Source organism: Boleophthalmus pectinirostris, unplaced genomic scaffold, assembly GCF_026225935.1.
Source record: "Boleophthalmus pectinirostris isolate CB_2022bp ecotype Guang Dong unplaced genomic scaffold, ASM2622593v1 HiC_scaffold_22, whole genome shotgun sequence".
NCBI lineage: Eukaryota > Metazoa > Chordata > Actinopteri > Gobiiformes > Gobiidae > Boleophthalmus > Boleophthalmus pectinirostris.
This window is the reverse complement of record NW_026571190.1, coordinates 31915022-31942721: the sequence shown is the minus strand read 5'-3', so window position 1 is coordinate 31942721 and position 27700 is coordinate 31915022. Positions and strand designations below refer to the sequence as shown.

Below are 27700 nucleotides of genomic sequence, written 5' to 3'. Positions count from 1 at the left end.
ATGCAAAGTTGGTTTTACTTCTAAAATTATTCCATCAACACAGACATTCACATCGACAGTCTGGCGTAATATTAGATTTGCTTCGGGTGCTTTGTGGAGTGCGTAAGACTGTTGTTAGTGGCAGGATAACTATGGCCATTGACATGCACTAGCCTAGCACCAGCGACCTCTGCAAATACAAGGACTGGATGCAATATTTTAAAAAGTGTCTCCACATGTATCCAACACTCTGGCTCACTAGAAAATGAGGTCCTATGTCCAAAATTCTGAACTGTTCCTTTAACTTTTGAATTGATACTATTTTAGTTTTAAAGCAGACCTATTATGCAACATTAACTTTTCCGAGCTTTTAACTCTGGAGTGATTTGTAATTTGGAGTGATTTGCGAATCTTTAATCGCTTATTTTCAAGACGCCATATTGCCGACCAACCCCCCCGTCGTTCTTACGCCCACTGCTCAACTTTGTTCTACAATTTTATCTTCTTAATCTGTGAAAAATTGGTACTCGCTGGTGTGATCTGCAAACAACTTCACCACTCTTTATTATTATTGTGTTTACGTCGACGTCAGCTCCCGTTGGGCACCGAGGTTTTCTGAACGACTTAATAAATATCTTTTATTTAGTCATTTTAGATCAATATTGCGATTTAAAATGTCCAAATTATAACGTAACGATCCACAGATGTCATATATTATAACTATATCAGGCCCAAGCACAATAGGTCTTGTTTAATATTGAGTTTTAAATTGTTAATCACTATGACAACGGGTTCATTCATCTATGTAAAACCCATACATAGTGATGATGTCTGAACAATAAAACAGAGACAGCCACAACAAATGCAGCTTTATCCATGCACCGCTTTTACAAATGACTCCGCATGAGGAAGAGCATCCATCACTATGTCCCCAAAGCCGGAGGATTTACAGGAAAACTTGAGTTCATTTTCTGAGCCACTGACAACGCTGTCTCCCCTGACGGTGTCTAAAAAATGAGACAAGAAAATCTGAGTAAACACGCATCTAATTGGGTGATTTAATCTGCATTGCTCTGAAACTGACATCGATATACAGTACAAAATCACGGCAGAGGAATATGCCAAGATACTGTCTCCATGTGGACTCTAGGAAACTAATGTTAGATCAGTGACAAATGGAACACTACTGATACTTTGAAGCTGACGTATACAACATTTCCTGGGGGTGTGACGCTAACTGTAGGCTCTGCTCTGTCTGAGGCTTTATTAGACTTTAATATGTGCTTTATTTGAATTCAATCTGACCAGAAAGAAGTGCCTCAGCTGGAACTATACCGGGTGAGCTGATTTGTGTTGGTAAAGGGGCACTGTGTGACTTTTTGGTTGGGTGTCCTTTGTATCCACTGTTGGGCATTTTACTTAAAAAATGTAGTTACGGTTACAAATTACTTCCCCCATAAAGTAACTGAGTTGGTTACTCAGTTACCATGCTGTCAGCAAAGTAAGTAATTATTAGTATTTTTCATGTGATGTACTATTGCCCGAAAAATGGAGTTTGTCTTGTTTTAATGCAGTGGCTCCGTCTCCATCTTTGCTTGAGCTCTGCACCAGGGCTCAGGGTGAACAGCAGGGAGAGGTCTATCAGCATGTGACGATGTGAGGTGCTTCATTAGATTCGAGTTACTTGACAGATTTTTTTTTTTTCCCAGATTATTATTTTTTTTCAGTTTTCAATTTTGTGTTTAAATGAAAAATGGATAAAACTGGATAGTGGCCATTTCCCGTTTCCGTGACTTAAACTGCAATGCCGGACTTTTGCGCTGCACACGGACTAAACCAGGTCCGGGATCAGACCAGAATCAGACCGGGACTGAGACCAGGACTTAGACTGGGACTGAGACCAGACCAGGGGCCTCATTTATAAAAAAACTGCGCAGGAGTTGTCGTAAGTTAGTGCGTACGCCTAGTAGCTACGACAGGCGTGCGCCACGCAAACTCCATATTTAGAAAACCCACACACGCACCAAACCACGTAATCTTTGCTTTAATCTTTGCTGCAACTAGAATTTGCGCACGTAAACCCACGTCACGTCACGCCCTCTCCACACCTCCACCTCACCATAAAAGGAGCATGTAAAGGGACTCGTGAATGAGATTTCCCTAAACATGAGCCGATAATCAGTGGGTTTGACCGAGACACGCGGGACAGAGGGAGGAGGACGCTCCACGCAGCACCACGTGATCACGACAAAGACTTTATTAAAGACTTTATTAAACAAGGTTTAATAAATAAATACAAAACTAAAAGTGACAACAATGACTCATCTGTTCATTTAATCATATTTCATAATATTTAGGCAGCACATCTTTGCAGTAAAGCCCATGTGTTTTTTTCGCTGTTTCAAGAGTTTTATCGCTATATTTTTAAGTCTGTCTATGATGTGTGTGTGGACTGGCCCTGTATATATCTGCATATACACATAGATACGTGCACGCGCTGATCTGAATGGTCAAATTATGAGCACGTGCGAGAGATTCAGATGCCCTCCCCTGGAGAGGGAAAGGAGCAAGGGAGGGACACGAGGATACGAGGACACAGATTTAGCACGAAACAAATCAGATACAGATGTTATTCTACCAATTAAAGTCCACACGAAACATCCAAACTGCTCACCTGTGAGTGTGGGTCTGGGTCTGTGAGTGTGGGTCTGGGTTGGGACTGGCACGGGCATTATTCTGTTCTTCATACAGTCAGAGAGCAGCTCTCATGTGCAAGAGTTCCCCATTATACAAACATGTAGGGAAGATTTTGGTTCGGGTCAGGTTCGGGCAGTAGGCTTCGTGTTGTCCGCAGACTCGGGTCACTCTGGCGCTCGTTTTTTTTTTTTTTTTTTCTATTACTCATTTAAACACAGAATCGAAAACTGAAAAAAACTAATCGTTATCTGTTTTTTCATTTTGGTTTTGGAGACAAATAATGAAGAAAATAGTTCTTTTTTGATTTCTTATTTTTGGTTTTATATTGAAAAACAAATGAACAAATGATAATGGATTATGAACACTCATCTTCATCACAGCCACATTTTTTCATAAGTTTTCAGATGATTTTAAAACGTTTTGTGCCAATGTTTGCTATGTACTGCAGATTGTGTCACTATGGTAACTGATGATCATTTTGAGCTTTGAAGATGTAAACAGACTAATATCTATCAGGATTACTCGTTATTATTACAGTCACTCTCGTCAAACTGCACTGACACTTGATCAACTGACAGTAAACTCCACCTGTTGTGCTGCACCAAGACCTTCAATTTTGTCTAAACCATTTCATTCTTTTAAAATCTCGCATCCTTTTTCATTGATTAACTGTTGACGCTAAAACAGCTCCGTTCTGAAAGGCTGCTGTACAACATTATGCATTCATCCAGCTGCGTGCGAGTGACACCAATACATCAGCTCCCATATTTCAAGACACTGCTCCCATTTCCATTCTACATGAGGTCCACATTAAATCTCAAGAAGTGCTCTCAACATGATCAATTAGTCATCGGGGCAGTGGAGCAATCAGGCGATCCTAATGTGAAAAGTGGAAGTGTCTGGCAGCGCGCTCTGGGCCCGGATCCATCACTCTCACTGAACACCAGCAGATGCTCCCTGTCACCTCCTGTTGCTGCCCTATCAAAACACATCTGGTCAGGCCCATCTCCCACCGCACATGATTGGCACTTTCATTTTACCCCAGCAAACTAGTGATGTGACTTTCGGCTCTTTTGCGGGATCCGAATCTTTTGGATCTGTTCAAAGAGCCGTTCATCATTGCATCCCATGGCAACGGAGTGGATGGCTGCTTTTGTGGCTACCTTGTTTTTGAAACTTAAGTGAGGGACCGCTGAAATGGGTGAAATGAGCTTTTTGTTTTTCAGATATTCATGGGTACTGCAAGAGGACAGCTACGCAGCCAGCTATGAGATGCTACAGGCTTTTTACACCATATTTTGCAGCAAATGGTAAAATGGTAAATGGTCACATTTTTATACAGCGCTTTTCCACCTTCAAGGCACTCAAAGCACTTCACAACAAGGAACCATTCACCCATTCACACACACATTCATACACCAGTGTACGCAGACACTGGGGGGGGGAGGTGGGTTAAGTGTCTTGCCCAAGGACACAGCAACAGCATTCATCTGTGGGAGCTCGAATCAAACCGCCAACAGTGGATCTGACCACTCAAACGATGATGTTTTATGTCGAACATGGCATTTGAACTTTGGATCAGTGGACAAACGCTCTACCATCTGAACTACTGCTGCCAAAAGACCTTCCAGAAGAAAACACTTTGAGGGAATGAGCGATTTCTTTAAAAAAAACAACAAACAAAAAACAAACAACAGAGCGGAATAAGAACAAGGCCTTTCCTGTTGTGTTCATCTGGCTCCTCTGCAGGCTGTTGTGATGCTGCTGCAGATGAGGGACACTTTTGTCCTAAGAGCTGTTCTGCTCCTCAAACTGCCCTGACACTGGATCTGCTGACCCTACCTAACCAGTCCTTCTGTTAAACTGCACTGAGACTTTTAACTGAGAAAACAAAGGACATTGAGAACAGCAGCGTAAATGTTGCTGCAGCAAAACTTGAATTTCCCTCCGGATCAATAAAGTATCTCTCTCTCACAAAAGACTCTTGTACAATTTATTTATGTGAGAGAAGTCAGTGTGAGAACTTTATCTGCAAACTAATCAGAGTGAGAAATGATTGGAAATGAAAGCATTTGTTTAAAATGGTTCAAAGTGTGTTTACCTTTTCAAATGAGACACAATCTAAATAAAACGTTGCACTACAATAATAATAATAATTTTTAAAATGAACTATTATTATGATGTCAAATATGCTTTTTGTGCACAAAGCTCTCACTTGTGCCGCTATACTCAGCTTCAGTGCTGATTCTTGTGTTGAGTCAGCATTAATGAGGATAAAAATGCATAAAAATTAGAAAGAAAAAGATTTGGCTCTTTCCCAAACTCAAGATTCAGATCCAGCTGCTCACGTTTAAGTGTGAATGGCAGGGTTTGATCATTCTCCAATTTTGTCTTAATTCAGTGGGATAACACCTGCTGTAAATATAAATGATAGATAGACCAATCAAGATGCAATTTGTGTAGAAAGGTTGAAAATGATGTTGAACATTACAGGAAGTTTATTTTAGAGAGTTCTGTACTGACATCACACTGGAGAATTCTGTCCAAAGGTTTGGCAGAATTTACACAAAAGAAACACATTTTTCTGATACTTTAAACATGATTTCAACAAAGTAAGTGTTTTCTTCTATTTTTTATTTGTTAAATAATATTTTGTGTGTACATTAGAGGAGTTTTAGACCACAGTATAATATAGTTGCTTGGTAAGAGTTTTGGAATTCCCTAGTGTGATCTGATGATTTCCAACCAGGAAGTACAATTTTATACCTAAAAATGGCCAAAGTGGGAAAAGAACTTTAGATATTTTTTTTTTGCTAAATCTTAAATGTAATGATCTTAAGTGTGTTTTAGTAAAATGAGTAGTCCAACCTGGTGAATGCGTAAAAACTCCAGGGCTCTGCAGTGCGCCCATTTCACTAGTATTTCATACGAGGAAAACAGCGAACAAACTCCAAAACTCCATGGCAAACTCTCGGTCTTCAGCGAAGACTGTGGATGGCGACAAAAGTTGTGTTCCCACACCTCTGTGTCGTCACTACATCTACAAACCCACAGAGGAGCGTGCACCACTGCAGGACCCACACCTGCCCCACCACTCAATACATGTCTCATGCCGCTGGACTTCCTCCTCCACCAAAGTGAAAGCTCTGCTGCACATCATGCAAACAAACAGCACAGAGTGACAACACCACCAGGCCGCAGCCCGGTGTGAGTGCAGGCCATAGACAAGGTCACATCGACCTAATTACAAATCCTGGTCTACCAATTATGAATGATTTTTGTCTAAACTTATTCTGGAGTGTAATATTTTTCTGTTCAATTTTATGTTAATTAGTCTGTAGAAAGAAACCATGAAATCCATGACTCAAGAGTCTAACCCAGGCATGTCCAAACTATGGCCCGGGGGCCAAATGCGGCCCTCAGACATATTTTTTCTTGGCCCTCAGACTTCCAGGTGAAATGGTCCAAATGACCTTGCATCAAATAAAAAAAAACATTTTTTTTACTGCAAGTTTTCTGAAAATCTACCTTGATAAAGCTAATATTGAATATACAGTGTGTGATTTTAAGGATCTTAGCATGAATAAAGACTGATGGTTCATTCTAATGTGTTAAACATGCACATATTTCATTTATTCATTGTACTGAGCTCCAGTCTACGGGCCTCAATCGGCCCTCTGCTTCATCTGTGTTTAGATATGTGGCCCTTGATGAAAAAAGTTTGGACACACCTGGTCTAACCCAACTGCAAACTGTCATACAGGAAAAGTAATGTCATAATAATTCTTTTGTTTGTTGTATAAAATTCATTTAAGTAAGCTGGTATTGGTGTGTGCAAGTTCTGCACTGTAATAAACGTTGAAAACGAAAACCCCCTTTTGTTTTTCTGTGCCCCTAAGTTATTTTTATTTAAATTTTTAACTTAGGGCACGTGTGCTCCTGAAAAAAAAAAGTTAGCATTGTGTAACTTTTGGTGGAGAGCCCGTCACATGCTTAATGTTATTGCTTTGTCTGGAACGTTCCAAAGTATAGTATTAAACCTTCCTATATTCATGGCAACCAAATCAGACCAAGTTACAGGTCAGATCTGTGGAGAGGTGACCCTGCCTGTTTTTGTTTTGTTTTTTGAGCTATAAAACCACTTGTAACTGAATAAATGTAAGTCAGATCTGTTTAATGTCATACTGTGGAATATTCCAGGCAGAGCAATGACATCTCCATAGAAACAAACAGGTGACAGACCCTCCACCAGAAAAGTCACACAATGCATCTTTAAGAAAAGGTTCAAAAAAGCCCATTCATTCAGGAACGCCACATCATTACAAGAAACCGTGATCGCCCGCCACCTCTGTAGTCGGTAACGAGCGGAGCGATCTGATTGGCTGCTGTTTGTGTACATACTGTATTTGTTTACCTGGGTCGTCCTTGCTCTCGTCCGCCGTGTTGCCGAGCTCAATGTCAAAGTCGATCCCCAGCACCGCGTTGTGTCCGTGATTCCGGGGGACTGGAAAAGATGGAGAGACGGAGGGAGAGAAAGAGAGAGAAAAGAGAGGATGGGGGTTAGATAAAGGATTAACAAAGGTATTAGATTGCCTTGGCCGACATCTTTGCTCTTGGCTATTTCCTGGCTTCACTTCAAAAGCAAAGCGCACACAAGGGCAAATGAATGTTACGCTTTGGAGTCAAGAGTTGGCAATGACAATTTTGAGAGGATAAAACACAGACCGAAGCCATTGTCGATTTGTAACTGTGTCAACATTTCAGTACGATGTCTGGTGTGTGGTCTGGGGATGAACTGAACATTTAAATTTGTAATCAAAGTATTACAAAGGTTCTTGAGCCACATTATATATTTGTACATATTTATATTACAGTTTTAATAATAATGTTTACTTTAAAGGTCCAATATTGTGCAAATCTGACTCCTGTTATAATAAGTTGTGTTGTTTCATTCACATCCAAATGTTCAGTAGAAATTGGAAATTCTGGGTTAAAATCATCCAAATGATTCTAGTGAAGGTGTGTGGAGTTTAAAATCACAGTGGAGCACTTCCTGTATAACCACATGACACAAGGTGGAACAGAGTGTTTTTCATTTGAAGGATTTCAGGATTTGTGTGTTAAACATGTGCAAATGAAACACAGTTCCAGGTAAGTTTGTGATGCAGAAACATTACCAGTTTTTATCAGTTGGCCTTCCTTTAACTGGTTTTAGCTTGATTTGATTTATTTTTTCTTTTTATTCTATTCCTTTTTATTTATGTATTATACCATATTTTTCTGACCATAAGTCACACTTTTTTCATGGTTTGGGTGTTTCCTGCGACTTATACTCTGGTGCGACTTATATATTAAAATGTTCACACTGACAGACTGAGAGACTCTAGTCTTGTGTGCCAGTATCTGCTCCTCCTATTAGTCCTGTACCACGATCACTCGGATCTACTGTGCATGTCTCCTGCAAGTAGTGACATATTCAGTCGAAAATGGTATTTGAGCTGCAGAAAAAAAGTTTGGAGTGACTGAGAAACTTATGAGGGACTGGCGGAAAGCAGGGATGGAGAACACAGCTTCATGGTAACTGCAACTTTAATAGAAGTCATTGAATGGATCGACAAATCCTGGACTTTAGTGACAACTGAAACCATCCTGTCGGGATTCAGAAAGGCCGGAATAATTCTAACTGGAACTGATGCTGAGTCTGACGACAGTTGCACAGAAGAGGATGCGGTGCTCCTTTTACCTCTGGAGGTCGTGGAGTTGATCAGAAGTGACACTGAGGATGAACAATTCAATGCATTTATTGATTTGGAGTGAGATGGAGAGTTTGGTAAACTTGTTCTGTTCTGTTGTTTATGTTATAATTATCTGAAGAACTGTTCATATGTGACGTTAACAGTCTGTTGTTCTCTGTTCTATTGTTTTTTCTATAACTTGCCTTTGATGAAATGTCGGTTCCTGGTCTCTGATTTTATGAAAATAAATTTCGCCCAAAAAGTGTGACTTATATATGTTTTTTTTTCTTCTTCATTATGCATTTTTTGGCTGATGCGACTTATAGTTTGGAGCGACTTATAGTCCGAAAAATATGGTAAATGATTGGATTGTTTGCATCATTGTCTGTTTTTGTATACTTTCTGAATGCTATTTGTATGTTTTTTGTATTGTTCATTACCGCTTGTACCGCACTTTGTAAACCTTGTTTTTAAAAGTGCTTTATAAATAAATTCTATATTTAATAAAGGATTATTTTTATTATTTGCGGAATATAAGCCCCTTAACCATCATATCCAGTCTTTTGTGGTGTCATACCAGCATTTTGAAAATTTCAAAGTCTAAAAGCATTAACAGTTGAAAAAAAAAAAAAAAAAAAGTTTGTAGATAGAAAAATAATATATATTTTAGATTGGTTATTTATTTATTTATTTTAGACAATGAACATCTGTATTAAACAAATGTTAATATCTCAGATAGTCGAGATAATTCAGATGCACAGTCACAAAACAGGTACAACATACAAATGGGAGATCAGTTCAGCCCAAGGAAAAGTTTCGTTTTAGACTAATTCTCACGATACTGAAGTGAAATGTGCAAAACTTTTTAACGATTTACAGTATTATTCCACATCATTGTTCTGTTTTGTTATTTGAAGACAACTCTCCAGTCTGTTTATATATATTTCAATGCTATTTTTGCTCCTGGCTATTTCCTGGCTTCCTCTCAAAAGTGCATCCATCGCAAGGACAAATCAACGTCACCTTTCATGTTCTTCTTGCATTTATGACAACGACAACAATACGACTGCTAACTTGGTCTCCAATGTGAATCTGGCAGTCTTAACAACCTGATGCAATCTCTGGGAAAATGTTGACAACGTACACACACACGTACACACACTCACACACACACACACACACACTCATTTGAACCTGAAATAGCCTCTCCCTGTGTCCAATGGGGTCAGGCCGCTCAAAATACTAAAGTTCACGCCTCTTATTAAAGGTCATCTGACAAGTGTGGTACAGTGCACTCTCCCTCGCAGTAACATTGCTATTATAAAACCTTCCTCGGCTCGGCGCGTACCAAGGAAAAAGTCATTTTAAAAGAAATCTAAAAGAAATTTAAAAGTCATTTGGAAAAGCAACAGGATTAGCAGCTCGTAGCATGACAGTAATGTGCATGACTAATACGGAACAATGCGCCGGAGTGTCTAAACTCCGAACATATGCCGCGTGTCCCATCTGTCCATGAGCGAGGCGCAGTCTGGCTGTCGAAGGAATCCAAGAGCAAAGGGGGCCACACTTTCACCAGGCTCTCTCAGCATTCCCCGGAGTCTTTTACCCTTCTTGTGTGGCAATGTTTGGGTGCCTGTGCTACTCAACATGATATGCTGTTACACCAATTACATTATCTACATTGTTTGAGTTTTAAAAAAATAAGAAACTGTTTAAAGAGTCTATATTACGCTATTTTCTGATCTATGTTATGTTATAGATCTACCATATGTTATTAAAGGTCTCATATATTACACAAAATTGACTCAAAATTGAATCACGAGCAGTGGCAGAATTGGAATTTGGGGGACCTAGATGAACTTGAGTTTGGGGCCCTCACTATAATGCAGTTACTTTATTTTGTTTTGTTTTAATATATTTATTGTCTGTTTTTCCTCATTGTTCTTCAGACACACACATCTCTATTTATTTGAATTATGTTGGATTGGAAACTTGTCTTATTAGTTAGGTCGCCTACTAGACAACCAGAACTGAAAGTAGTTTTATTTTTTTGTTACAACAATACATGCAATCTGAATTTCGGACTTCCAGGCATCAATTACTGGGAAGGATCCTCAGAAAAACTGAGCATCAAACCGCCATGTTTGATTACCCAGTGGGATGCGTCTATTGTCAAAGCCGATGTTTTCAAGTCTTTTGAACCAAATCATTTGTTCCTGGTTCTGATATGATCATATTTTAGTTATGGGATTCAGACAACGTAATTGTGTGGTTGTTGGATGTCCTAACAGCAAAAAATGGGCTTCAGCAGTTTGCGAACTGCATTTTTTTTTGCATTTATGAAGCTCGCAAACTTCCGAAGGCCATTTTCCGCTGCTAAGACATCCAACAACCACACAATATCGATGATCGAAACTAAAATATGACAATATCAGAACCAGAAACAAAAGCGATATGGTTCAAAAGACTTGAAAATATTGGCTTTGACAACTGGGAAATCAAACATGGCGGTTTGATGCTCACTTTTTCAGAGGATCCTTTCCCAGTATGCACTGCGCGATGACCGGCGAAGTCCAAAATTCCGGATGCATGTATTACATTTTTGTTTATATCCATTACACATGATTATTATTATTTTTCTTATGATTATTGTTTACAAGTAAAATACTCTCATTTAATGTAATTTTGAGAGAAAATCTAATTGTTCTGAGATCACGGCCATTAGAAGCACTGAGGGAAACTAGTTGGGGGGACCTCCAGGTTTGGGGGCCCTAGGAAGCCGCCTACTTTGCCTTATGTTAGCGCCGCCCCTGATCACGAGCTTTAAGACATGTTACAATATTGTTACCTCATTAAAAACAGACCTGGAGTTGTGTATTGTTTCATTCACACATGTTTAACAAACAAAAGCTGAATATTTAGTATATATTTTATACTTCCCTCACACTGAAAACACTCTGTTCTACCTTGTAATGTCATGTGGTAATACAAGAAGTGCTCCACTGCATTTTTAAACTCCATACACTGTCATTAGAATGAATGATTTCAGTCCTGGAATTAAATGAAACAGAAAATGCACACCAAAGTTCTTGTAGAGGTGCAAACGCAAGGAAAAGCAAAATGACAGTACTGTGGTCCAATGCAAGAAAAATGATCTGGTGAAGGCTTTTTTTTTTGCCAAAACGTCATTTAAAAATAAAAATAAAAGCTTTTGGACGTCGGCCACCTGAGTGTGCTATGCATTTTTTCACTTTTATTCAGCCCTGGAATTGCAAATCTCTACTAAACAAAAGGTAAAAGGAGCTGTTAATGTGAAAACTACTGCTTCATGACATGCCAAAGCAGAACATTTTGAGCTCTGGAAATGTGGACGGACTAATAAACAGACTAAGAAACACAACTCCAGGTATGTTTTTGGTGAGGTAACATTTTAGCATGGCTTAAACCTCACACGAGTCAATTTTGCGAAATATAAGACCTTGAGCAATTCCACTTCTAGCTGCATCTCCATACACAACAAAATAATTTAACCTTTATGTTTTTGCTTTAATGTTTGAGAAGAGCGAGCTAAAATGACAGGACTATTGCATACAGGAGAAGGACTCGCACTGTCAAGGAAAGTGTTGAGAAACCCATCATGGGGGGTCAGTGTATTTATGCCGCCTTTGAAATTGAAGTCTTGAGCGAAGTGACCCCTAATAGATTTGTTTGACGCTCGCTGTCGTCTGCTGTGCACTATATACCTACCCCGATCTTGACCTTTTGACCTCTGACTGTTTTCGAAATATAAAAAAAAACAAACCGCTCAATAAAATTCATTTCGAAAACACATAAATAACTAAATATTGAGCTGTTAGGAGAGTAGCTGTGACATTTGTTTGGACGGACGGAGAATTGCGCTCCTCTGGTGAGTGTTAGCGTAGTGCTGGAAGAAGAATTTGGCGCCTACTGTGTCCAAAATGGAGCTGCTCGGTGCCAGACAGACAGAAAAACACAACAGAAGCATTCAGAAATATTTAACTGGGAACACATGCAGTCTGGGAGGGACGAATATGGACTAAATGTGAAAGCAGCTAAAGCAGTGTAATTAACTCAATCCACATTTTGTCGTCCTGCGGGTTAGGCCTTGTTTTGAGCGAGTTGGTCACTAAACTGTGAAACTGTGTGGTCCAGATATTTCAGACCAGGTTTAGCCCTAGTTTACACCCGGGATAGTCCTGGTTTAGATCTGTAGTGGTACTCGGAAGTAGGGATGCAACAATATTCGTTATAATACTGAATCGTTCAATACTGGTCTCACGATTCGATACACGTGTTCCTCCATGCGAGCTGTGTGTCATTTATTTTGGTCCTTGCAGTGTCCTTCTCAGATGCAGCAAGAAAAATATTCTAACTGAGGTGGGTTTTATCTTTCATTCACTATTTTACGTTGATAGACCCAGGAATGACGAAGATATTAACTTTTAAATACTTCAGAATCACTTTTGGCTTTACATCGGCTTTGATCAAATGTGCTCGTATACGCACCCGCGATGCAATCTTTTTCTCGGACTCTATCTCATAAGTTTTGACATTTCTGTGTAATATAACATAGTTTTAGTGTCCAGAAAGAGGATGAGAGAGCACAGTGTTAGGAAGAGCACAGACAGTGTGGGAGGAGCTACGTACTGTTTCTGCTGGAGGCGGCAGAGCAGCGAAGACACAGATGTGAGAGGACTCAGGAGGAAATCATCAAATCATCATCAAGAAAAGGAAAAGTCTGGTAGTTTAACTCTCCTAGCAGTCTATATTTAGCCAGACTGGTGCCACATAGTGCCTCCTCTCAATTTAATTTCTCTCCAGCAACTAGGTCAGGAATCGGAATACACTAGGTGGTTCGCAAAAACCCCAGAAGTGCAAGTTCGGGCACCAGCCAATCAGAGAAGAGTGATATATTCTGTGCTGGTAATGATTCCCGAGATCAAGGATTTAAAGCCAGAACAAAGAGAATGTTTGGTGAATTTTATCAAGGGGAAAGACGTTATTGCCCTTCTTCCTACGAGATTTGGGAAAAGCTTAATATACCAGTTGACCCCATTGGTGGTGCATTACATACGTCAGCAGCAGCAATTGGTTAAATTAAAAAAAGTACCCGCCTACCATCGAGCAAACGAATCCTAATGCTGCGAGGTCAGACGGTTTCTACGAAGTGAAAGAGTAGGGTACATTATAAAATAGCCTGAGAAAGCACTGATATTATTTTCACTGAATAAAAATTTAGAGCTGTAACTCATTGAACCAAATTAACTAAAACAAACTACAATTTTACAGTATTTATACTGTAATGTATTGTATGTAATATATGCATTGTTTCATTAATATCATAGTGTTATTATATTATACTCATTAGCAGAAAAAATTACATTTTTTTAGATTTTTTTTGCATCTTAAAACATATCGAAATTGAATCAATATTCTGATCCATGTATCAAGATATGTATTGAAAACTGTATCGTTGCATCCCCACTCAGAAGGCAAAGTATTTTCTTCTAGCTATGTCCATGTATATAAATGGACATACCTAACCTGATAGCCGCCGCGTTCCAAATAAGGAGGTGAGCTTAGGCACGCTTCCGGCTCCATTGAGTCTGGCTCCAGTTCACTTTCTATTGAAAAACTGCTGACCCTTTCTCTGTGACTGCTGCTGTCCGACGCATCATTTTGATATGAAAATGTTCGTATTAACCCGCTCCGTATGATTTCAGTTTAGTTTATTTATTTAATGAGACAGGGAGAGTGCACAATGTACATGAACACATCACACTCTCTCCAAACTTCATTATGGGTGCAGGTTTGGTTTGAAAGGTGCCACTGTTTGGCCAGGCGTAAGAAAGTGCTATAGTTTGTACATGTGATCAGCTCTGCTGGTAACATGTTCCACTGAAGGATGCTCGGGCATGAAAAGGCTGAGTTTGTAAATGCCATCCTGCGTTTGTGGATCTTGCACTCGCCGCGCACAGTGGATTGAGCAACTCGGGAGGAGGTTTCAGAGCGCAGAGAAACAAAATGCAGCAGTATCACATGAATGATCTTAAACAGCAGACAAACATTTGCATACATTATCAGGTTTTCAAGACTTAGAAGGCTCTGTGTCACAAGAATATAACAGTAGTGGAACAGCCGACTTTTCTTGTTATTGGTCTTCAGAGCGCTTTTACATAATGATTCTAGAGACCTCAGAGCTGATTTACAAGCCTGTGACCAACTTATTATGCATTAAAAAAAGTGTAGCATTATCATTGCATTTAGAGTTGGTGTTTTTATTTCGCTATTTTGTTCGTAAATCAAGTTATGAACATTAATACCAGACAAATCAGATGGCTTCTTTCCCCAAGGTCACTCAGACTAGTGTTAGTAACAGATTTGATTGACAGCGTCGCTAAGCCTCGCTCCAGATTGACGTTTTAGTTGCTGTGGTATGCGTGGTCGAAATTCCAAACATGAAACTTGATTCACCCCTATAAATGCAACCTCAATGAGCTTCATTTGACTGGAGCCGAATACTATGGGTGACGTCACACTCACTCAGTCCACTTCTTTAGACAGTCTGTGGTGTGAAAAGTTTAGAAAGACTAATCTAGAGTTTGGTAAAATATGCAAAAACATAATAGGGTTTGGTTATTTTTGAGTCCCATGTTAACTTTGCAATGTGCCAAATTCATAACACAAGAGGCTTACTGCTAAAATCAAACTTTTCTTCCAATTCAAAACCTTATTTCCTAAAATTGACAAGAAGGCAGCAAATTTGACATAAATGTATTACACGATTAAACTAAATGAGCACAGTAAAATGTTTGTTAAATACGAGCATATGGTAGATCCATTATAAAAATTGAAAGAAGTAGCCTGTGGTGCATAAATAGGAAAATCTGAAAACTCACACTGGGTCTGTTTGAACACACAGCAGAAATCTGAGCGTTATCTGATTTCTGGAGTTATCACGTTATTGAAATGTCACGTCATTGTTCACGGTGCAGTTTTTTCAGGGAAATGAATGAGGACAAAATAAGGACAAACAATTTCAAAAAGGAAAGAAAATGTATTAAATTTTGTATTGTTTCCTGACCTGTTATAATGTTGTTTCCTCTTCAAAAGCATTATTATTTGTTTTATGTTTTACACACAAACCCTGCATGTTTAGGCTGAGGATTTCTCTCAAACAAAAACATCTTGTTTCATCTTGTCTTGTGGTAATACAGGAACATGTGTGAGTGAAACAAAACACAACTTCAGGTATGTTTTCGATGAGGTAACAACATTATAACATGACTTAAAGCTCAACAGTCAATTTTGCACAATACGGGAGATTTATTTTAAAATTAATTGTCTTGCCAACACAGTCCATTCATTAAGTGATACATGTGACCAGGGGTTTTTGTGATCAGATTACTTAAAGCTGCACCCTGTAACTTTCTGGAGGTGGCACATCACCTGCCTGATTCCATGGAAACAGAAAGTTAAAACCAAACTTTGAAACATTCTCCATGGAGATAGATACTGTACATTTTATGTCAGACTGTGTATTTACAGCCAAAGGCACATCACTGTCATGGAAACAGGCAGGAGGACGCTCCAGGTCAAATAAGAGTTTTTTTAGAGAGAGAGAGAGTTTTTTTATTTACATTTTTCAATCCACTATCAATCCATACTTTTATACTAGTCTGTTTTTGGCTAAAACGTTAAACAGTGGGGCTTTCATTGAGGGGTTAGGGTTAGAAGTTAGGGTAATAATGAAGTAGGCCAGGCTGGCGCCATCTCGTGCCTCCGCTCAATTTCATTGATCTCCAGAGACTAGGTCAGGAATCCAAATACACTAGATGGTTTGCAAGAACCACGGAAGTTGTAGACCGCGCACCGGCCAATCAGTGAAGAGCTGTGAAACCATGACGTCAAACTCAAGCACCTGTCTGGGTCCCTTTTGTGGAACAGCACAACAGTAAGCAAAGCATCGAGATAGATGTAGACAAAGACAGACATTCTGTGTTGGCAACGATTCTCGAGATCGAGGATTTAAAGCCGGAACAAAGAGAATGTTTGGTGAATTTTATCAAGGGGAAAGACGTTATTGCCCTTTTTCCTACGGGATTTGGGAAAAGCTTAATATACCAGTAAGTCCCGTTAGTGGCGCATTACATATGTCACGACCAAATAGCAGCGATTGGTTAAATGAAAAAAGTACCCGCCTGCCGTCGAGCAAACAAATCCTAATGCTGCGAGGTCAGACGGTTTCCATGAAGTGAAACCTGCTGATGAATCAGGCAATTCTTTAACAGCGGTCAAAATGAATAATGAACACATCATCTTTGTTTTTATGTGACAGGTGAATATTTGGTTGAGGAGAAGAAGAAGATTTTTTTTTTTTGTGGTTCATCTTGTTATGTCTTGTACAGTCACATGTGTGAATGAAACAAAACACAACTTCAGGTATGTTTTCGATGAGGTAACAACATTATAACATGGCTCAAAGCTCACGACAGTCAAATTTGAATCATACTGAACCTTCAAAGTTATTTTAAAATGAATTGTCTTCTCAACACAATCCATTGATTAAGTGATACATGTGATCGGGGGTTTTCACGATCAGATTTCTCTTGTGGATTTCTCAGTTTTTCCCTTCCATACAAATGTACCCATTGTGCTCATACATCCGCTTTCCACAATTGCGTATTCCAACAAGTGCGCCAAAAACCGCCACGAGCCTACGGAGCCCTGCATGCGCGATAACCCCAGATTATTTAATTATCTTTGAGGCTTTGCAGAGGAGCCAATTTCTCTTCCCCTGATTCTGCAACAATAGCTCATCTCCTGACAGTAATCACATGCACGACTCCTGATCTGAATGCAGAGTTAGCCCCACCTGTACTCCGCGTCGGAGTCCTGTGTCATTATTAGACCCTTCACTGAACACCTCCTCTCCGTCAAACCTCAGGAACCTGCTCGCGCCCGCCTGTGATTGATGTGAGCTTTGAGCGCTGGCGACAGGTGTTAATGTAATCTTCCCCCACTTTTCCTATTCTAATTATGTGTTGCCATCTGGCTCGAGGTGTTAGCAGTAGCATCGGACTCCTGGTACCGCATGTTTCTGTTGGATCATTCACTAGGTCGGGTTAGTGTAATGATGCTAGTCAAACGTAAACCTGTTACTATTGGCACCATTTTAGAATAACTATATTTAATTGTCCTTATTAAAGCATGATCCAATACTTAATCCAGTTTATTAAAGCTCCTATATTACACAAAATTAACTCCTGTAAGCTCTTAGCCGATGTTGTTACTTCTTCAAAAACAAGCCCGGAGTTGTGTTTTGTTTCATTCACACATATTTGAGTAACCCTTTATTATTAGTCTGTTTACATCTCCAAAACTCAAAACGCTCTGTTCCACCTTCTGATGTCATAAAGTGGTCATTTCCAAGTTAACATCTTTCTTTTTACCTTGTGCTTAGTAGAGATTGGCAATTCCAGGGTTGAAATAATCCAAATGATTCTAGTGAAGGTGAATGGACTTTAAAAACACACAGACTATCAGGGTTTGTGTGTTAAAAATGTGTGAATTAAACTAAACAAAACCTGGAAAAGCAAATAATATGATAATTTGCCCATTTGTCAAGCATAAATTGCATTGGCCTAAAAGGTGACGAAGAAGAGAGGGCTACTCTTTGGTCTGAACACATGTCAAAGATTTCTAACAGGATGGAAATACCGTAATAGGTTAAAGCAGGGGTGTCCAAACTATGGCCCGTGGGTCAAATGCGGCCCTCAGACAAATTTTTCTTGGCCCTCAGGCTTCCAGGAGAATTGGCCCAAATGACCTTGCATCAATGAAAAATTTTAGTTTTTTTTTTATTTACCTTGATAAAGCCAGTATTTAATATTTAGTGTGTGGTTTTAAGAATCTTAGTGTAAATAAAGACTGACGGCTCATTCTAATGTGATAAACATGCACATATTTCAATTATTCACTGTATTGAGCATCAGTCTACGGTCCTCTGCTTCATGTGTGTTTAGAGATGTGGCCTTTGGTGAAAAAAGTTTGGACACCCCTGGGTTAAAGTAAAAAAAAAAACGAAGTTACTTCAAAATAGGGATGGGCATGATTGGTCGATTAATCGATAATTGATCATTAAGAATTTCATCGATTACGTTCATTTTAATCGACAAACCGAATGTAGGTTGCTGTGTGTAGCGTGACCAAAGAGGGGTCCTGTACATGTGTCTCTGCACTCAGAAGGAGCGAGCAGACACAGACAGTCGGTCAGTCTGCAACGTGCCGAAGCACAAATGCATATTTAACAATGATTTGTACAAGACACTTTCCGTTCCAGTCGGGACAAGTGTGACTCCATGTGCACAGTTTATAAAGCAGCACATATGTTTCGGTGTCCATTGGGAAAAAGTTTTACCAGGTGAGAGTCGCGCAATGTCGATGACGAGTCTCCACCTCCCACTCCCTGTACGGTGTCCTGGTTTTGACAAACGTAAATATGGTCACACTAACCTGTATTCACCTGAGTCATGTCCTTCAATCTGACAGAAGTTGAACCGCATCAGTGCACAAGAGCTGTTTTTTTTTTTTTCCTTTGCTTAGTTTATGCAAATTAGCCATGCAGTTTAAGTTTCATTTCTGTGAGAGTTGCACAAAGCTGCATTAAACATAATATAATAATATAATGTCAAATGGGCTGATGTGGTTCTAGAGTGGTTACGGTTTATATGTCGTAAAGTTGAATTGATTTATGCAGATTAGTAGTGCAGATAGTAATAATAATGATGATCATTTTAATCTAAAAAACGTTAATGATTATTTGATAATGGATCGTTAATTCTCCCGATGATCGATTAAGAAAATTTAACCGAATGCCCATCCCTACTTCAAAATAAAGTGGTTTAAGTGTTTTTGTTAGTAAACAATCAGAAGTAGTTAATCTTGTGTGTTTTCTTTAATTACTTCATTACTAATTTATTGAAATCCCATGGTTGGCCTATTTGTGGGCGGAAAGTCCAGGGCTGTTTATTGGTCCCAGTCAGTTCCTCCGGGGATGTTTTTGATGAGGAAACAATATTATAACATAGACACTGATCTATATTATGCTAAATAACATAATATGAGCAGTTTAAAAATGATTCAAGTTTAGGAACTACTTAAAGCTGCACCATGTAACTTTCTGGAGGTGGCACATCACCTGCCTGATTCCTTGGAAACAGAAGATTAAAACCACACTTTGAAACATTCTCCATGGAGATAGATACTGTACATTTTATGCCAGACTTTGTATTTACAGCCAAAGGCACATCACTGTCATGGAAACAGGCAGGAGGACGCTCCAGGTCAAATAAGAGTCAGTTTTTATTTTCATTTTTCAATCCAATAAAACATTAAAAAAAAGAAATAAAATGCTTTTATACTAATATGCTTTTGGCTAAAAAGTTAAACGGTGGTGCTTTCATTGAGGGGTTAGGGTTAGAAGTTAGGGTAATAATGAAGTAGTCACTAAGCCTGAATTAATAAAGTATTTGCTCATTTTGAATCAGGTCTTTGTTCGTGCATTATAGTATTTTTCAACAGAGGTAAAAATGAATAATGAACACATCATCTTTGTTGTTCTGTGACAGGTGAATATTTGGTTGAGGAGAAGATTTTTTTAATTTTTTATTTTTTTGTGGTTTTGGGTTTGATAAATTCAAAATACAGTGATGATGCAATGTTTGTGAAATCCATGTCAGTTATTCATGTTTGGCGCAGAACACCGTGACATGGGCCAACACAACCAAGCAACCTCATTCTCTCAGCCTGGGGAATTCAATGAGGATCTATTTTCTAGTTTGCAAAGCTTTATTATCATTATTCATATTATTTGCAACTATATCCAGATTTACAGACTGTGCAACAATATTAAATATAATGTATGTTAAAAATCACATCTACATTTTATATTTATTGTGACAAAGTCTGTACATTGTACCTTTCACTGTGTGGTTCATGAAGGCCATCTATATGATCACTTTTATTATCCATTAGTTGTATATATTTGCAGACATTGTGACATGTACTAATAGTAAACAATGACTCCGCTCACATAATGTGCTGCTGTATTTATGTGTCATCAGTTTGGTTGCCAACGCACAAATGAATAATTGAGTATTTAGTTGCGAGTCCTTGATGTTTTCCTGCAAGACGCATTGACAAAATACATATATACGATCCTGTTTGTAACATAACTTTATACAGTCTAGAAGATACAAAATACAGTATTGTACAATGGCCTTGCAAAGTGAAATTTCCACTTTAAAGACTCCATATGACACTATTTTCTGATGCTATAATGCCATTTCCTCATCACAAACATACTTGTATACGTGTATATTTAGGCTTTAGAGTTCTCAAACTGAAAGCATGTGATGGAAATTTATATTTTGGAAAGATTTCTCTCGATCTGTCTTTGTGTAAATGAATGTGATTTGTACCTGAGACCAGACCAGTCACTAACATGTGTAAAGACTCAGCAAACACAACCGTGTCCACCATCAGGAAACTGTGTGTAGTCTTAGGGCCAATCCCATTTCTAATTCCTACCCCTTCTCCTTCTTCCTAACTTCTTTGGTCTCTGAGGTCGCGGTAGCAGCCATCTTGCCGGTGATTCACAAAGCGTTCTTGAAGGGGTATATAGACCTACCACTTTCCCCTACCCCTTTGCCATAATGGTAACTGGGACAACCCTACCCTGACATCTGAACACACAGAACGGAGGGGTAAGGGAAAGTAGTACGGCCGAGGGGTGTAATGGGATTCAGCCTTAGATGTCCTCAAAGGTATGTTAAGTTGATTAGCACTTAACATAACAGTCTGTGAAACAAAAGTCACTCTGCTTTGATATTTATGTCACTAACTTGCGTTTCTGTGTCAATACTCAAAGCTCAAATGCTCCAGGGCAGAGACTCGGAGCTGAGATGCTCTGAGGAGATGGGGGCTAATGTGGTAGGGACATACTGCTGGTGAGGAGAGGATGTTGGTCTCTGGTCAGGGCAGGCTCTAACAAGAATAAACCTTTGTCTGTATTCCAAAAACGGACTTCGCAAATGGATTAATTATTTACCATCAAGAAATATATACATTTTTCCACAACACTAATACAGGAAATGCTCCCTGTATTTCTGTAACTCCATACACCTTCACTAGAATCATTTGGATAATTGCCGGTCTCTGCTGAACAAAAAGAAGCGGTTAACTTGAAAACTACTGCTTCACGACATCACAAGGTGGAACAGGGCATTTCGAGGTTTGGAAATGTAAACAGTAGCCAGGCTCATGCCACCTAGTGCCTCTGCTCAATTTCATTTCTCTCCAGCAACTAGGTCAGGAATCGGAATACATTAGACGGTTTGCAAGAACCCTGGAAGTTGTAGACCGCGCACTGGCCAATCAGCAAAGAGCTGTGAAGCCATGACGTCAAACTCAAGCGCCTGTCTGGGTCCCTTTTGTGGTTCACAACAGTAAACAAAGTATCAAGATGGATGTAGACAAAGCCATACATTCTGTGTTGGCAACGATTCCCGAGATCAAGGATTTAAAGCTGGAACAAAGAGAGTATTTGGTGAATTGTATCAAGGGGAAAGACGTTATTGCTAGGATTTGGTGCATTACATACGTCACAACCAAATAGCAGCGATTGGTTAAATAAGGCTATGTATACTAGAGACTCATATAATGCAATGATTACTCAAACCTGTGTAAATGAAACTAAATTAAATGAACAAAACACAACAACATGTGTAATCTGGGACTGTTAACATAATACAATAATAAAAGTGAATTTACCACATTCACACGTTCTTCACATTTTAGCCAATTATTTAAAATTGAAATAAATTTAATCTTGGTTCATAGGTAAGATACTGTATTGTGGAACAAAGCATACAATTTTTCATATGCCTCATTAACTTTAGCATTTTTTTTTTTCAAGCTTTGATTAAATCTTTACTTGATCCGGTGTCAGATTCACACTACGCCCGCAGTGTTTGCCTAAAGTGATCAGAGGAGCACAGAGGCTGACAGCTGAACATAACTCCTGATTTATCTGTGTGGCATGTTCCATAATAAACAGCGTGTGAAGAGAAATGTAAATGAGGTCTAACGTAATGCACTGTCACTGATCTGATGAAGACGAATGCTGCTGTCGTCTCATGTAACCCTCTGGAAACAATCTACACTAAACACATAGATATTGGTTAAGCTTGTCATTTTCTACGGAGGCTTTTGTACACTCGTTTAGCGACGGAAATACAGCGGAGGTTAATGATGTTTGCGCCTCACCTCGTAACATACTGGGGTTACCTGGCCAACCAGAACCGAACGCTCTGATAAAACTTTAGAGAGGTCTAGAGCCGAATCTTGTCGCACCGATTTCAAAAAGCGGGACTGACAGGCGGATTAACCAATCAGAAAGATGCATGGCCTAATCGTGTCAAAAACAAACAAGGTTCATTATACAGAAAAAAGACAACATAAAGGACTGAGAAACGCAACAACTCTCAACGGTTATCTCATGTAAATTAAGTTATACATTTTGTTCTGAATGGCGTCTTTTGTACGGAAGCCGAGAGGAGTCACAACAAATGCAAACACCGCAACAAATACAAATGCGACAACACAACAAAAAGCCACAACAAACCAAAAAAAGCCATAACGGAAATGATGTTTATTATGATGTTTATTAGCTATTGGTACTATAAAACAATGCATTTAAGCAAAGGATTTTGTGATTCGATATATTGTGACATCCCACGATATTTTTGTGAGACTTTTGACGATATGATATCACAATATTTCGGTTATTGTCACATCCCTACTTAAAAGTGCACTGTGTAACGTGTCTGCCAACTGTTTGTTTTATTTCCACTGAGATGTCTTTGTTTTGCTTGGCATTTTCTACAGCATGACATTAAACATATCCATTTCCAAAGAAGCAAGTGACGCTTCAAGGTCAAGTTACAGGTCAGATCTGTGAATTAGAGGTATTTTTGTACAGTAAAAATAGCTCTAATTCACTTAACTTAAGACAGATACGTTTTATAACATACTGTGGAACATTCCAGGCAAAGCAGGAACATTTCCATGGAGACAATTAGTTGGTGGGCCTTCTGCCTGAGAAGTTGCATGGGGCACTGTGGTGAATACCTCTGCCACCACTCCATAGTGTCAATATTATTTAATTTCAAGTTAAATACATTACACATAATTTAATTCCTTTATAATCCGTGTATCATTCGTTCATTCATTTTTCAATATAAAACAAAAAATAAGAAAACAAAAAAATAACAGTTTTCTTCATGATTTGCCTCCAAATCAAAATGAAAAAAAAAAACAGATAACGATTTGTTTTTTCAGTTTTCGATTTTGTGTTTAAATGAAAAATGGAAAAAACAGATAACAGACGTTTCCCGTTTATGTGATTTCCGTGACTGCGATGCTGAATTTTGCACGGACTGAAAACCAGGACTGATCCAGGTCTGGGACCAGACCGAGACTGAGATTAGAACTGAAACCAGGACCAGACCAAGACCAGAGCTGGACTGAGACCAAGACCAGACTGAGACCAGTCCGAGACTGAGATCAGAACTGAGATTGGGACCAGACCGAAACTGAGACCAGACCGGGACCAGAGTGGGACTGAGACTGAGACCAGACCAGGACTGAGATCAAGACTAGACTGGGACCAGACTGGGACCAGACCGGAGGCTCAGAGCCCACAGCAGGGCCGGAGCTCCAAGATGAGGCTCAGACCCTGCGGAGGCTTGGAGTCAAAGCTCGGAGTCCGCTGTGGTCCCGGACCTGGATCAGTCCTGGTTCAGTCCATTTGCAGTGCAAAAGTTCAGCATCACAGTCACGGACGTCACGTAAACGGGAAACAGTCGTTATCCGTTTTTTCCATTCTTCATTTAAACACAAAATCGAAAACTGAAAAAACAAATCATTATCTGTTTTTTTTATTTTGGTTTTGGAGACAAATAATGAAGAAAACAGTTGTTTTTTTCGTTTTCTTATTTTTGGTTTTATATTGAAAAACGAATGAACGAATGATACACGGATTCTTTATTTAGACTAATTTGAGTGCACACATTTTAGTTAATATAAGTCTGATTTACTTACACTTTTGGGTTTTTTTGGACCCTTGGACCCATCATGACTCAAAAGGGGGGAGGAAGCACTATTTAGTTAGTTTTATTAAGTTAGTTGTTTAGTTTGTGTTGAGGTCACTTTATAATCACTTATTATTTTGTGTATTATAATTATTTCCCTTCTTGTTACTTTGATTAAGTTAGCAGTTTATTATTTAGTGTAATTCCTCCCTCTTGTGTTTAGTTTTAGTTGGTCCTCAGGTATTTAAACACTGCTGTTCCTTTGTCTGGTTGGGTTAGTTTTGTTCGGTTCAGTTTGATTTTGAGTTACCCCAGTTGGGCCCAGCTTTTTTTGTTAATAATTTGAATAATTTGAGCCTTTGTTAAATTATATCTTCTATTTGGTCCACGACAGGCACCTTAAATTTAAATGCTTGCTATAATAGTGGACATCATTGTTCCTGTATAAACATGAACAATTTCCACACAAACTAGGCAATTTGAATCAATAAAACTGAAACTATAGGATTAAAATAATGGTTCTTACTGTGCACGTCGCCCCTCTGCTTGGTGACCTCCTTGTTGATGGTGTTGTCCACTGGCGTCACCGGGGCGGGAGGGGGTGGTATGAAGGGGCGTCTGGTGGGCGGCGGGGCGGGTCTGGGGGGTACGTAGGGCTTGCGTGTGGGCACAGAGGGCTTCCTGGTCGGGACTGGAGGCTTCCTTGTCGGTACGGCTGGTTTACGCGGTGGCGGAGTGACCCTCTTTGGTGGTGCTTTGGTCGTAGTCGAAGCAGTTGTAGTAGTAGAAGTAGTAGTAGTCGTAGTTGGCGTGGTAGTTCTGGGGATGAATACTCTCTTTTCCGTAACTGGGGATCTAACAGTTGTAGTGGCAGTGGGCCGGCGGAAATCAAAATCAGGTATGTGGTTGTGGTGGTGGTTCTTGCCTGGTCGAGGAGGTTCAATGGCCACTTTAGGAATGGCTGGAACGACAAGACAGAGACAAATTATAAGCACTTTAAAACAAATGAAGCTCTTAACAGTTATTATTTCTCCTTCTAGCGCTACTTCTTAGTTTCAAACGTTAAAGGGCCTATTACAGTTTGATAAACGGCGACGGCAGCTCAGTTGGTAGAGCGTTTGTCCACTGATCCGAAGGTTGGTGGTTTGAATCGCCCTCGACATAAACATCACAGGTTGAGCGGTTACATCCACTGACCCACAGGTTGTCTAGTGCGATTCCAGCTCCCGCAGATGTATGCTGTTGTTGTGTCCTTGGGCAAGACACTTAACCCGCCTCGCCCCCAGTGTCTGTGTACACTGGTGTATGAATGGGTGAGTGGTTTCTTGTTGTGAAAAGCTTAGAGTGCCTTGACGGTGGAAAAGCGCTGTATAAAAATGTGACCATAAAGATAAAGGCGGAATTATAGTTCTGCGTCGACCCAACGCACACTGCCTTGTCGCCTTGTCACCGTCATTTTTGGTTTATGGATCTGCGTCGAGGTCTGTGCGCCGCGAAGTAATTCACAAAAAACACAACGCTAGGAGGCTCGGATTTAGAAATGGCGTTCGTGTTTACAAAATGAAGCGGGAAAAGCGGCGTATTGGAGATGTGTGTAGAGCGCATGTAGAAAGGACCAATCACAGCCCTTATTGTCTGTGTCGCTTTCATTATTATCTGCTTTGGTTCAACACGTATTTACAAAATTTCTGTGGAAGGGGTTCAACACAGACAATTTGGCGCACAACCATACATTGGGCTTAAAGGTGGACTGTCTAATTTTTCTCACAAATGGTCCACCATCAGCTTGTCTCCATGGTGATGTTATAGCTTTGCCTGGGATGTCCCACAGTATGGTATTAAAGGTGCACAACGTAACTTTTTGGTTGGGGGTCTGTCACCTGCTTGTTTCTATGGATTTGTCACTGCGCTGCCTGGAATGTTCCACAGTGTGACATGAAACAGTTCTACCTTACTCTTTATATTTTTCAATTATAGGTGGTTTTATAGCTCAAAAACCTAAAAATAGAGGCATTCTGACTGTGAGCGGGGTCGCCTCTCCACAGACCTGACCTGTGACTTGGTCTGGTTTGGTCTCCATGAAGATAGAAAGGTTTAATGCCGTACTGTGTTGAATTACAGGTGTTTTTATTTCTCAAAACTACAGCAAAAACATGCATTATTACTGTGAACAGGTTCACCTCTCCCTAGATCTGACCTGTAACTCGGTCTGGTGATGTGGCCTGTTTGTCTCCGTGGAGATAGTTAAATGAAATGCCTTACTGTGGAACATTCTAGGAGTTAAGCAGGTGATGGACCCTCTACTAGAAAAGTTACACAATGCACCTTTAAGAAAAATAATAAAATAACAAAAGCTATTGTCAAAAATGCTACTATGTGAAAACAAAGGGAGAGAAGTCCCAAAACAGCTCCTGAATTTAAAAAAAAAAAGGTAAAAGGTTTATCTTATCTTATCTACATACAACCAAAAACGTGGCTTCAATGTGCAGCTAATTATAATTTGAGTTTTGTCCTTTTTCCTGAGATCTAAAGTCTCATTTCTTATTCTCTTTCATCTGCAGTATTGCCTTATATGTATTTGGAACCTGAGACAAGAATCTTGTTTTCCATTGCACAGCAGATCTAAGCAGCATTTTTGTTTTGTAATAAATTTTAAAGTTCCTATATTTAACAAAATGAATCACGTGAGCTTTAATTTATGTTATAACGTTATTACCTCATCAAAAACATACCTCGAGTTGTGTTCTGATTCATTCACACATGTTTTTATTATTTTGTCAACATCTCCAAAGCTCAAAATGCTCTGTTCCACGTTGTGATGTCATGTTTTTAAGGTAACAGCTACGGCAATCGTCCAAAAGATTTTAGTGAAGGTGTATGGAGTTTAAAAACACATTGGAGTACTTCCTGTGTAACTAAATGATGTCAAGGTGGACAAGAATATTTTCCGTTTGAGACAAGAACTTTAAACTAAATCTGCAGGGTTTTTGTGTTAAAAATGTGTGAATGAAACGAAACACAACTCCAGGTCTGTTTGTGATGAGGAAACAACATTATAACAGACAGTGTTGGGGAGTAACAGATTACATGTACTGGAGTTACGTAATCAGAGTA

At 39.4% G+C, this 27700-nt stretch overlaps 1 protein-coding gene across 1 annotated transcript in view; it reads right to left on the bottom strand.

Annotated features, from left to right (window-relative positions):
* npnta (nephronectin a) overlaps positions 1-27700 on the bottom strand; it is a 226693-nt gene that overhangs the window by 13492 nt on the left and 185501 nt on the right. The window contains exons 12-13 of the mRNA XM_020930429.2: positions 25113-25547; positions 7091-7180 (exon numbers count right to left, since the gene is read on the bottom strand). Of these exons, the coding sequence (XP_020786088.2) occupies positions 7091-7180; positions 25113-25547 (525 nt within the window). The remainder of the gene's footprint in view (positions 1-7090; positions 7181-25112; positions 25548-27700) is intronic.